At 38.8% G+C, this 12,296-nt stretch overlaps 1 protein-coding gene across 2 annotated transcripts in view; it reads left to right on the top strand.

Moving 5' to 3' along the window:
* Positions 1-12,296, top strand: part of HECW2 (HECT, C2 and WW domain containing E3 ubiquitin protein ligase 2) — a 452,870-nt gene that overhangs the window by 358,575 nt on the left and 81,999 nt on the right. For both annotated transcript variants that reach the window (XM_069577904.1, XM_069577905.1), the window contains one exon: positions 8,555-8,689. In XM_069577904.1, the coding sequence (XP_069434005.1) occupies positions 8,555-8,689 (135 nt within the window). The remainder of the gene's footprint in view (positions 1-8,554; positions 8,690-12,296) is intronic.

Genomic DNA, 12,296 nt, shown 5'->3' with positions numbered 1-12,296 from the left:
CACCCTCCCCAAGACTGTTCTACTTCAGTGCCTCTGATCTGTGTTATGAAAACACAGAATAGGCATCACGCACTAGTATAGACGCAGAATGACATTTCTGGAATGAAAACCTGGAGAGTTCATAGTAAAGACTGGCTTTGACCTGAACCCTAAATGATAAGTAGGATTTTTATAAAATTAGATTGTGGGGGAGAGAAAACAGGGCCTGGGAAAGGAAGGAAAACACCTAACGTAAAGAAATGGATAAAAGAACATCCTGAGTGGGTATGTTTGGTTCCTTTGAAGAAGGAACGGGAAAATATTGAGAAACCCTGTATTAGATACAAGCACACACACACACACACACACACACACACACAGCTGATGGTATAAGATCCAATACAAAACCCAGCAGGCACACACACACGCACACACACACACACACACACACACACACAGCTGATGGTATAAGATCCAATACAAAACCCAGCAGGCTCACGACTCAAGACTCAAGAAAATGCCAATGTTCCTACTCAATCAGGCCAAAGCAGGTCCCTCTTACTCAGACTTTTGACCTTCAATGATTTTATGAGGCCCACCCACATTGGAGGGCTTCCCAGGTAGCTCAAATGGTCAAGAATTGCCTGCAACTCAGGAGACCTGTGTTTGATCCCTGGGTCGGGAAGATCCCCCGAAGGAGGGCATGGCAACCCACTCTGGTATTCTTGCCTAGAGAATCCCATGAATAGAGGAGCCTGGAGGGCTACATTCCATGGGGTCGCAAAGAGTCAGACAGGACTGAGTGACTAACACTCTCACTTTTACCCACATTGGGGAAGACCATCTGTTTAACTCTGGCTACTGATTGAAAGGTATCTCTTCCAGAAACACCAACAGACACATCCAGAATATTGTTTGGCACCCGCTGGCCCAGTTAACACATAAAATTAACCGTCACAGATCAATATCAGTGAAGTAAAATCTGTCGAAGCACTATTGCAGAGTTAAGGATAACAGAGAGAATGATACAAAAGACATGGACAGTTAGAAAGTTATGACAAAGCTTGATATTTCCTAAGTTTATATAGTGAACTTATTGTTTGGTTTAGTTTTTGGAAAAAGTTTATTTATTTTTTATCTCCCCTTTCAGATGGCAAATATGAAATAACTCTTTTTCCTGCTTCTTTGTTTTGTACTGTCAAACAGTAGAGTACTGTGGGGCACTCTCACAGGTGCTTTCCCCAGATCATTCTACTTGAGCCTAAATTGAAATGCTAAGAAACTTTGGACTTTAAAAAAAAGTGATAGAAATGTTATGGGTTCTTTAAAGAAAAAATGTAAAATGGTAACCATCTGCCTATTTAATGTGAAGCATCCTTTCCCAAAGCTTTCTAAAGCCAAGCTTTGTAACTCTAGGACATTGTGACTTTGGATGTCAGATTGGGGAGTTGAGTATCAGCATGGTCTGAATATTCACCTTGGCAAATGGAATGACCATGGCAAGTAGCAGTTATGGTTAGGACAGATTTTTAGAAGAGAGAAGATATTTGTACCATGAAAGTTACCACGGTCCTAGCCTGCCTAAGGATTCTCATTTTACCATACTCTAATAGCCTATGTGGCTAGAGAAGTTGCCCAAGTGATGACATAGACTTTGGTTTTAATCCTATATGAAGCTCATGGCCAGTTTATTAGGTCAGGTTCATCTTAATGAGTATAATATGTGGAAGTTTCAAGTGAATCCCAAAAGTCTTTTAGCTGAGTAAGTTCTACACTTAGAAAACTATGTTTTTCTTTCTTTCTTTTTGTCTATTAGAGCACTGTATTTCTTATTTTTGTGGTGCATCTCTTTAATTACTTTGAAACAACTAACAACTTTGTGGTGGTGATCTGGTTTCAGTCAGTCAGTCAGTCAGTTCAGTCGCTCAGTCATGTCCGACTCTTTGCGACCTCATGAATCGCAGCACGCCAGGCCTCCCTGTCCATCACCAACTCCCGGAGTTTACCCAAACTCATGTCCATCGAGTTGGTGATGCCATCCAGCCATCTCATCTTCTGTTATCCCCTTCTCCTCCTGCCCCCAATCCCTCCCAGCATCAGAGTCTTTTCCAATGAGTCAATTCTTCGCATGAGGTGGCCAAAGTATTGGAGTTTCAGCTTCAGCATCAGTCCTTCCAAAGAACACCCAGGACTAATTTCCTTTAGAATGGACTGGTTGGATCTCCTTGCAGTCCAAGGGACTCTCAAGAGTCTTCTCCAACACCACAACTCAAAAGCATCAATTCTTTGGTGCTCAGCTTTCTTCACAGTCCAACTCTCACATCCATACATGACCACTGGAAAAACCATAGCCTTGACTAGACGGACCGGTGATCTGGTTTAATCACCTCCAATTACATAGCATTCCAAGTAGAAATGAAATTAACCTTTAAATAGCACACTGTAGAGGATCTCTTGCGTATTTGTACGGGGTACAAACTTGTTAGACCAAAAAGTAACCCATGCAAATGCACACAGAGGCTGAAATGAAGAATCTTCTGAGGCTGTATATCTTTCTGAATGAGAGAATAGAGCAGAGTTTGGTTTTGCAAATGTATTTTTGAATAAAATGCTAGTACCATGGAGTCTTGTTTGCTTTTAAAGAGTTGTCCTCTGACCAGCATTGGATCTTTATAAAAAATGTAGTATACTATCTTCAGATTTCATGGTAATGCCCTTCTTTATTACCTAAAATATACTGATTTGGATAACTTCATTCTTGGTTTTCTGTAGTGGTAAATGCTTAGCAACCAGCTCCTTAGGGGTGGTGGGGAAGAGAGCTGATCTATAGCGTTTGCCATTTTCCATGGTGTAAATTCTCTCACCATTGCCAGTTTCAGGCTGTCAGCATCATCATCAACCAGCTACCATAATTCCTTGAAATTTCACCATGAGTTCATGGAATCTGGTCCAAGCCATCCCCAGCATGTCACTGGCTTCCCTGTATTATATGTCTTCACACCTAAATACCACCACTCCCAACACATAAAATCTGCTTCCCCCCTTCTCCGCCCTGCCTTGAGCTAACATTTGTACATGAAGTATGGGGAATGTTTTACTTATCCACATCTACTAACTGATCAGCTGTTTCCAGAACTCTAATCCAGTGCCTTGTGTCCCTGTTTTTCTCTTCTATCGACTTTAGCTCTCTGATTATAACAATTTAACAAAATAACTTTCTTTAACTTTTTTGTGATTGATACAGATGCCATGAGATATTTAGGACCTCTCATTCCTTCAAATGAACCAAATGGTAGAAGATGTTAGCATGACTGTTTTTTACTTATAATAAACTATGTCATTCAGGTCTTTTCATCTATCATTTGGTAACAGAGATCTGTCTGGGATATAATATAGAGAAAATAATACCATGTTTATTCCTTATAATTGGGGAAATGCTAGAGAGGGGACCAGGAGCTGAGAGGAGATTTATATTTTGGAAGGGAGAGAATGCGTGAGTAAATTAAAATCTTTATAGAAATTAGATTACAATTAACTTTTTTGAGCATTTTAAGATTTTATAGAGTTGATAAACTAGAAGTTAGAACAGATTCAGTATGTAGCACTTCTAATCTTTAAATTGTTGTTCTTTTAGGGAAAGAAAGAAGATCTGATGTCTTTCTGTAGCATAGTTACAAGTGCTTATTGTTTTATTTTGTTTACATGGTCTTTTAATATGGATTCCTGGTTTGGCAAAATGTTAACTGGAAACAAATTCAAACTTCTGTGACTTAGATTTGTTGAGCCTGAGGTTGGTATTTCTTCACAAATACTGATGGCTTTTTCTTTTCTTAAAATAATAGAAACTTAAAAAAAGAATTGTGTAAAGAGAGAAGTATATTTTGTTTGGCCTCACTAAAATACCACTTGGCTCCAACCAGCTCATATTTTCTGACTCTGACCATGCCCTGAAGCAGTGAAAGGGTAGACGTTTTTAAAATGAGATTTGAATTTGGATATTTGCATTCCTTTCAGTTTTCTTATTATATTGTTAGTTCTAGCTGGTCCAGCACGGGGAAGCTTGAGTGGATTTCCTTAATGAAACTTAACAGTTGAGACTCTATGTTATCAAAATTTGCTTAGCTAGTGGCTAATCTGAAAAAGATTCATTTTTGGATACAATTGCTTTTTCAATGTCTGCATTCTCAACATACTGTTTACTCAGGCAGTATTTATTAATACCTGGTAGAAAATTTCATAAATAAAAGCAGACCACTCAAGAATGATGACATAAAAAGTGACCCAAATTAAATTTAAAAAAGGAAAAAAAAGTAGTCAGTCAGCTTTGTTACTGACTTGAGCTACTTAGGATATCCTGTGGGAACCTGATCTACTTTTGTGACATAATTGATTTGTGCATCACAAATAGAAATGGCAAGCCTAAACTTTGGGTGGTATTTGTTTATGCATTCCTCTTCATGTTAAAGTAGAAAACATTTTCCACAACTCAGTTGGGATTTGAGTCATCTCCTTTGTGTGGATGTAGCAAAGCACTGTCCAGGGTCACACAGCTAACAGAGAGAGCACCGCGCATGCTCAGAGAAGCTGCTTCTTGGTGCTGTCCTCAGCCAGAGCTAGTGCACTAGCCGTGGCTTCCATACAGGTCTTAATAGGGACTTTCCCCCAAGTATCTGGCAGACTTAAAAAACTCATGTAAACAATGTACACATTCCATCTTCTCTGAATCTGAGCCCCTTGTGGAATACAGACTAACACCTCTTGCCACCCACAGCGCTGTCTCCAGCAGGGGAGCAGTCCGTGGACTGTGCGGAGGAAGCACCGTTTGCTGTCCAGCATCAGCAGTGGGCTTGTCAGTGCTGAATGTTATTGTCGGCCTAATTCAATAAATATGTAAATGTTTCTCTAAACTCAAGTACTATGTGAGGTGTGAGGAGAGTGAGAAGAATATCAAAAGGAAAAACAGGAGGAAGAAAGAATGGGGAAAAAAAGAGGAGAAATAAGATGAGAGGGGAAGGAGGCACTGCTCACTGGGCTTTGGAGTCAGGAAGATGGATTCAAATCTCAGCTTTATACTTTCCCAGCCCTACGTTTCACTTAAACCTCGAACCATTACCCAACTGTATTGAAGGTGAGCAACAATAAGACATCATCACTTATGAAATAATGAAAAATTTTATTTATAATGGTGGTGGCTGGCTTACGTGTTCATCTGTGCTGAGACAGTGCATCAGTTAGGATTTGGTTTGGCTACCCTGTGACAGAAACCTATCCTAAGTTTAAAATGCAAGATTTTGTTCTCATATATGAAGTTCAGAGGTAGGCAGCCTGTAGGTTTTAGGGTGGTTCCTTATATTGTAAGAGCCCTAGCTCCTTACAGTTTTTTTTCTTAGCCACTCAGTCTTACTAAAGCCAAACTCTTCAAGGTTCAGTACGGCTGCTGGAGCTCTGCATGGTTCACGTCTTTGTTTTAGGAAGCTAAATGGATGAAGAACAGAAGGAGGACTTCACCTTGTGAAAATCTCCTGGAAAGGAGGTTGTCCGGAAGTATCACGTGGCACGCTGTTTACATCTCATTGGCCAGAACTTAATCTAGGCCACACAGAGCTGGAAGGAGCCTGGGAAGTAGTTTTACTGGTTCTCCATTTTTTTGAGCTTGGTGTATAGACTGTAGGGAGAAAAATTACAATCTTTAGAAAAATGTCTCAGAAGTTAAAACTATTATTAGTAATAATAATAGTAATAATAGTAAGTCACATTTAAGGGGTCACAGAGACTATGTTCAAAAATTTATATGAACCATTGCATTTTACCTTTGTTTGATGTAGGCATTACTGTCCCTATTTAACAGAAAAGAAATTGTGGTTTAAAGAAGTTAAGTAGTTTGCCCAAGGTTATGTCACTAGTAAGTGGTGGAGTTAGGGCTCAGACCCAGGCTTGTCTTTCTGGATCGCAAGCATTTAATCACTACTTTGTCTTCAACTTCTCAAGTTTTAACTTGGTAGTTTATACATGTCCATTTGAGATATTTTGAAACCTCCTATCTTATTTGTGGTTTTGTAGTCTTCAGTTCTCCGCGTGTTTTACCCGACACACACAACACACACACACACACACACACACACACACACACTTCTCTCATTTATTTTTCTCTAACTTGTCAGTCTTTCTATGCTTATGTTAAAAAAATGCGATTTTTAATACTTGGTTAGTTCATTGTCATTTGTCTTCTTGTATTTTGGTCAAGAGTTTGCTGTTCAAGTTTTTGGAAGTTTATTTTCTGAGCACTCTCTTTCTCCCAGACGTAACCCTAAAAGCTACCAGAGAGAACAGGGTGAGTAAGGAGTCCCTACCCTGAAGGCATTCACAGCATAATTCTTTAGAGAATGGATTTTAGACAAGCCTCTTAACATCAAATTATACTGTGACACTCCAGGTAAATCACAACTGACCTAGATGCACACACCCATTTGTCCTTACAATTACAAGTGCATCATTGTTACCTCTAAATGGCCACCTGCACCTTCAAAACATGCCTAAGAAATTAGGTAGAGTAAGTAGGCAATTCTATTTTCATACTCTTTGCATTTTCCCCTTAGTATGGTTCATATTATTGTTGTAAGTAATAAGAGCTTAATCTTCTTAAAGAGGATGTGAAATTGATATGATATTATTTTGAAATGTCTACTTATAAAAATAATTGAATTTCTATTTTATGACATTTTAAATAGTGGCAGAAGTAATATCCAGATGTTGATTAGAAGCTCAAATCAAACAGGAACTGGTGTCACATTTGAGACCAGAGCCTATCAGTACAAACCTGTGTAGGGTTTACAATTGATGTACTTTTTTTTTAACAGGATCAGAGAAGTAAGACATTCCACCTGGTAGGTCATGAAAAAAGGGAACATTACCCAGGGATATAAGGTTGATGACACCATCTCCTACACGACTTCCATTTAATCTAATCTTTGTACCTAGAAATCAAACATTGAGAAAAGGGCCAACAGGATTCTGGTTCTGGTTATTTCTCTGCTTTGTTTCTTCTAGTGCACATTCTGCTGAAAGTTACTTTTTAAAGGAGTCATTTTCTGCCTGTTTGGGAGCTTCTTACAAATTATTGTGCCCTGTTTCCTAATTCTGTATCTACAGAAACATTTTGTTTCATAATGGGAAGGTGATTTTTTTAATTGGCATAAATATACCATCTGCCCCTGGGATTTATCTAGATGTATTATTTCCTAGTCTTTAAGGTATAATACTTTGTTAAAGGAGCTCCATCAATTTGAGTTGTCAGTTCTATTTTGCTCATTTAGGTTATTTGACATATAGCTTGTGTCCTGACATTTTAATCAGTAATGAGTTTCCAGGCTTTCCTAATAGTCCTTTTTATCTTTGACGACCTAATTAACTTTACCTGGTCATGGAAAAGTTACATTTTCAATTGTCCTTGAGATAATGGGCTTCATTATTGCCTTGAATGAATTTTTCTTTGAAAACTTACTACCATTTGGTTCTTACTGATAATGAAAAATAGCTCTTGGGAAGAGCGTTAGAATTAAAAAGAATTTTTAAAGACCTTTCTACATTGCTTGCAGACTTTCCTGCGAAACTGAGGGAAATGGCTTATGCTCATTCATGATTTCATGTCACTAGGGATTCTGCAGTAAATGTGTCAGACATGGTTTCCTCCCTCCTGTCACATTATGGGGGAGAAATGTTTGTTATGAATGAGGGAGAGAGGGAGACATGTTTTTATAAGAAATCTGTAGCCCAGAGAACTTAAGTGACTTGCCCAGAGTCATTGAACGTGATAGAATTTAGATGTGTGACTGATGATTAAACTGGAAGAGCAAATAAGAAGACTTTAAAGAGTCTTAGAAAAGTGACCAAAGGGTTGGAATTTTGTTGTTGTTGTTGTTGTTGTAGATAACAGGTAGCCAGTAGAGGGTTTGGATTGGAGTGGAGATATAGTCAAAGCTTTTAGGAAAATATATTCTCATAGTGAGGTGCCAGTTCAGTGAATCAAGGTTGTTAGAGATGTGAGATAACTGAGAAACTATTCATAATTTTACATTTAAGAGAAAGTCCTGAAATAATGGAATGAATGCTAGCCAGGCTGGGATGGGAGAAATAGAGGAGACTCTATATTTGGGAAAATGGGGGGAGGACTTGGTAGCTGATTGCATAAAAGGAAAAGAGAAGTCAATGATGTTTGAAAGAATAACTTGGTAATATCCATAATAGTATGCACTTAGCATCAATTAAGAGAAGCCCAAATGTCCAATCAGGTGATTTTTTTCTAGGATCCTGACTTTGATGACTCTCTCTTAAGAGTATTTCCTAAACACAGGGACCATGTTCTTTCCTGCTCTCTTCACTCTGAATTCAGTCTAAGCGTCACTTCCTGTGTTCTGGTCTGTCCTGAGGGAGGAAGGAGTAATTCTCCCAAAGATTTGAAATTATGAGAAAACAGAGCTAAGGTTATTGCTCCAAAGTGGGTCTCTTCCTGAATGGTGAAACGATAGGACAAGTCTGTAGCATGTATGGACTGTTGACTCAGTGGATTGCTTCCTAGGCATTTTTTGTTGACCACAACTCCCGAACCACCACTTTCATCGATCCCCGACTCCCGCTTCAGAGCAGCAGACCCACGAGCGCACTGGTGCATCGGCAACACCTGACCCGGCAGCGCAGCCACAGCGCAGGCGAGGTGAGTCCCAGCTGCAGCAAGTGACCTGTTGGTTGGTAGGAATGCAGGATGTGGGATTTATTGAATTCCGCTGGCTCTTTCTTATTGCTTTGTTTTTCTAGTTTGAGACTATCATTTGGAGGCTGAAAAGTACTGGAATGTTGACAGGGCTTCTCTCTGGAAACAGAACCTAAATTGCAAGTTTAAAAGTAAGACATTAGAGGAAAGGTTGAAGAAATTAGATTTTTTTTTTTTTAAGTTCAGTGTGGGTGATGAGAGAAGATTCATAATGCAATAGTGTTCAAGAGAGGGGGATGGGAAGCCCTTTGGCATACCTGATAGCAACTTCATAGGAAGAAATGAACATAGCTTTTGCTCCATCACTCAGTCGTGTCTGACTTTTGCGACTGTATCCTGGCAGGCTTCTCTGTCCCTGAGATTTTAATTGGGGATTAAAATTGGATTAAAGGTAGGGAAGTTTCTTAAGTGAGGACTGCTGGATTAGATGAAAATCTCCGGCCTAGGCTATGAGGTTGTGATCCTCTCTAATCTTCTTTAAAATTAGGGTGTATATGAGAGTTGATTTCTATACATGAAATGCCCAGAGAAAATGGGCAGAATTAAAAGCTCTACTGTACTCTACTTTGCTGGTTTGCAGTGACCCTTGGTAACCACATGAGGGCTCTCCAATAACCTAACCAAAAAAGAACAGAAAAAAGAAATACTCTTTCTGTTTCCCTTTTTCGGTTGCAGGTTAAATAAATAAAAGAGGAATGTTTTATGTCAAATATTTTCTCCTTAGTACAAGACAAGAGGGCAGTAGAGGGTGAGATGGTTAGGTAGCATCACCAACTCAATGAACATGAATTCGAGCAAACTCCAGGAGATAGTGAAGGACAGAAGAGCCTGGTGTGCTATACACAGCACGTGGAGTTGCAAGAGTCAGACATGGCTTAGTGACTGAACAACAGCAACAATAGACTTATGCTTTGAATGTCATGTATCATCACGTTATATACATTGTTTCTAAAATTCCCTTAGACAAGTAGAATTAAGATTCTTTTCCTGCATTCCTTTTCCAGGTTTTGTCTATGAGCATATCATCTCTTCAGTATTATATTGTATGTCAAATATTTTTGTAGCTTCTATTATAAGAAAAGATTATGAATGCAGTAAATAACTGGATTTGATTTAGCAGAATTCCACTCTTGGAATTTCCCCTCATGATTTACATACTGGCTCTAAGGATCATATGTGTTTGCTGGTTAAAAGTGCAGACATAGACGAGTACACACAAGAAGCTCATATAAAAATGATATATAAATATATTGCAGGATGAGGTATGCACAAAAATATGTATGTTTTATGAGTAGCTAATAAATCTCTACCTGGCTGTCATCTAAACCATTAGTGGTAACCTGGACGATGCTAATACATTCACCTAAAAAGCAGTATAGACCTCTCACCTTTGGACTTTGTACATCATATGTAGCATATTAGGGCCGTGCCTGGTTTTATCACACAACCTGTGCCCTTTAGACACTTGCCTTATCTCCACTTCACCATATGATGCTGACTGTTCAGTCTGATCAGAACAATGTGCAAGAGATTAGTAACTTTATTTATATTTTCTTTCAACTCCTCTGCCTCAGAATTTTAATTATTTTCATGGTCTAGTAATAAGGATGCTAAGGTCCACCTTAAAATTTGAATGAAAATTTTTCTTCTTATGGATGGAAACTGAGCAGTGGGACTAAGATGACCCTATAAAGTCTCATCATTTAGCCCCAGCATTGTTAAACCTTTGAGGTAAATGTGCCTTCTGGCCCAGCTGTTGGAAGCACGCACATCCTGTAGTAACTGCACATCTATCATGCCTTGCCCACAGTTTGACGGTCTGGTTTGAAGAAGCAGGGTGTCATGAAGAACTTTGGCTATTCTAGGAAATGATGACAAAAGGCACCTTACTGACAGAATGGAAAGTGTATATTGGTAGATTGAAACGATAAGTTTGGTGAATGATGAACAAGATAGAGTCAATGATCAAAATCTCCCCCAAGAGGAGAGTTCGTTGGCTTCGTATATATATTGGCTTCATTTCTCAAAGCCAGTAACTCAAGAGAAGTGCAGTGGGAAAATTCTAGTGACATTCACAAGTCTTCCAGCCATTCTCTTAGACTCATTTAGCAAATATTCCAGGTAGTAGAAATTTGGATATCTTTTCCTTCCAACAAATGAATACTTATTGAACACTAGTAGTGTAGAAACTTGGTTAATGTGAGGTATACACAAAAATGACATGTGTCCCTGAGTTCTTACTAAGGAGAGAATATATAAAACTAACTATAATCCAGATGAATAACAATACAATTGAAAAATGCTTTATAGACTGTTAATAATGGCAGCTGCTTTAATGTCCCCCAAGTGCTATGGCAGTCAGAGAAGGTGGCATTTGACATCAGCTTGAAGGGAAGGGAAAGCTTTATTGAGGATAGGCTGTTTGAACTGCACTTTGAAGAATGAGTGAGAACATTTTGAAGAATAAACAGGCAGTGAAGGATGGGGATAATGTTTCCACTTTAGGGCCTTTAGAAAAACCCTCACCAAACACCTAACTGAAGCAGTGTGATAAAATGATTATGAGGCTTTGAGTGGGTAGGAATAGAAACTGTATTTTAAAAGTACTGATTTATTAAGTAGTGCTGGGAAAACTGGACAGCTACATATAAAAGAATGAAATTTGAACACTTTCTAAAAACATACACAAAGATAAACTCAAAGAAACTGTAAAACTCTTAGAGGAAAACATACATAAAACACTCTTTGACATAAATCATAGCAGATCCTCTATGACCCACCTCCTAGAGTAATGGAAATAAAAACAAACAAGCAGGGCCTAATTAAACTTAAAAGTTTTTGCACAGCAAAGGAAACTATGAACAAGGTGAAAAGAAAATGCTCACAATGGCAGAAAATAATAGCAAGTGAAAAAACTGACAAAGGATTAATCTCCAAAATATACAAGCAACTCATTCAACTCAATACCAGAAAAAAAAACAGCCCAATCCAAAGGGGGGCAGAAGTCCTAAACAGACATTTCTCCAAAGAAGACATACAGATGGCTAACAAATACATGAACAGATGCTCAATATCACTCATTATTAGAGACATGCAAATCAGAACTACAATGAGTATCACCTTACACCAGTCAGAATGGCCATCATCAAAAAATCTGCAAACAATAAATGCTGGAGAGGGTATAGAGAAGAGGGAATCCTCTTGCACTGTTGGTGGGAATGCAAATTGATATAGCCACTATGGAGTAGTGTATAATTAGTATAATTAGTATACTAGTATACTAGTTCAGTCGCTCAACATGTCTGACTCTTTGCAACCCCAGGGACTGCAGCAGGCCAGGCTTCCCTGTCCATCGCCAACTCCCAGAGCTTACTCAAACTCATGTGCATCGAGTCGGTGATGCCATCCAGCTATCTCATCCTCTGTTGTCCCCTTCTCCTCCCGCCTTCAATCTTTCCCAGCATCAGGGTCTTTTGCAGAGAGTCAGTTATTTTCATCAGGTGGCCAAAATATTGGAGTTTCAGCTTTAGCATCAGTCCTTCCAATGAAT

The sequence above is a fragment of the Ovis canadensis genome, chromosome 2 (genome assembly GCF_042477335.2).
Source record: "Ovis canadensis isolate MfBH-ARS-UI-01 breed Bighorn chromosome 2, ARS-UI_OviCan_v2, whole genome shotgun sequence".
NCBI lineage: Eukaryota > Metazoa > Chordata > Mammalia > Artiodactyla > Bovidae > Ovis > Ovis canadensis.
The sequence above is the reverse complement of the archived record's forward strand: the minus strand, read 5'-3'. Positions and strand labels throughout refer to the sequence as shown.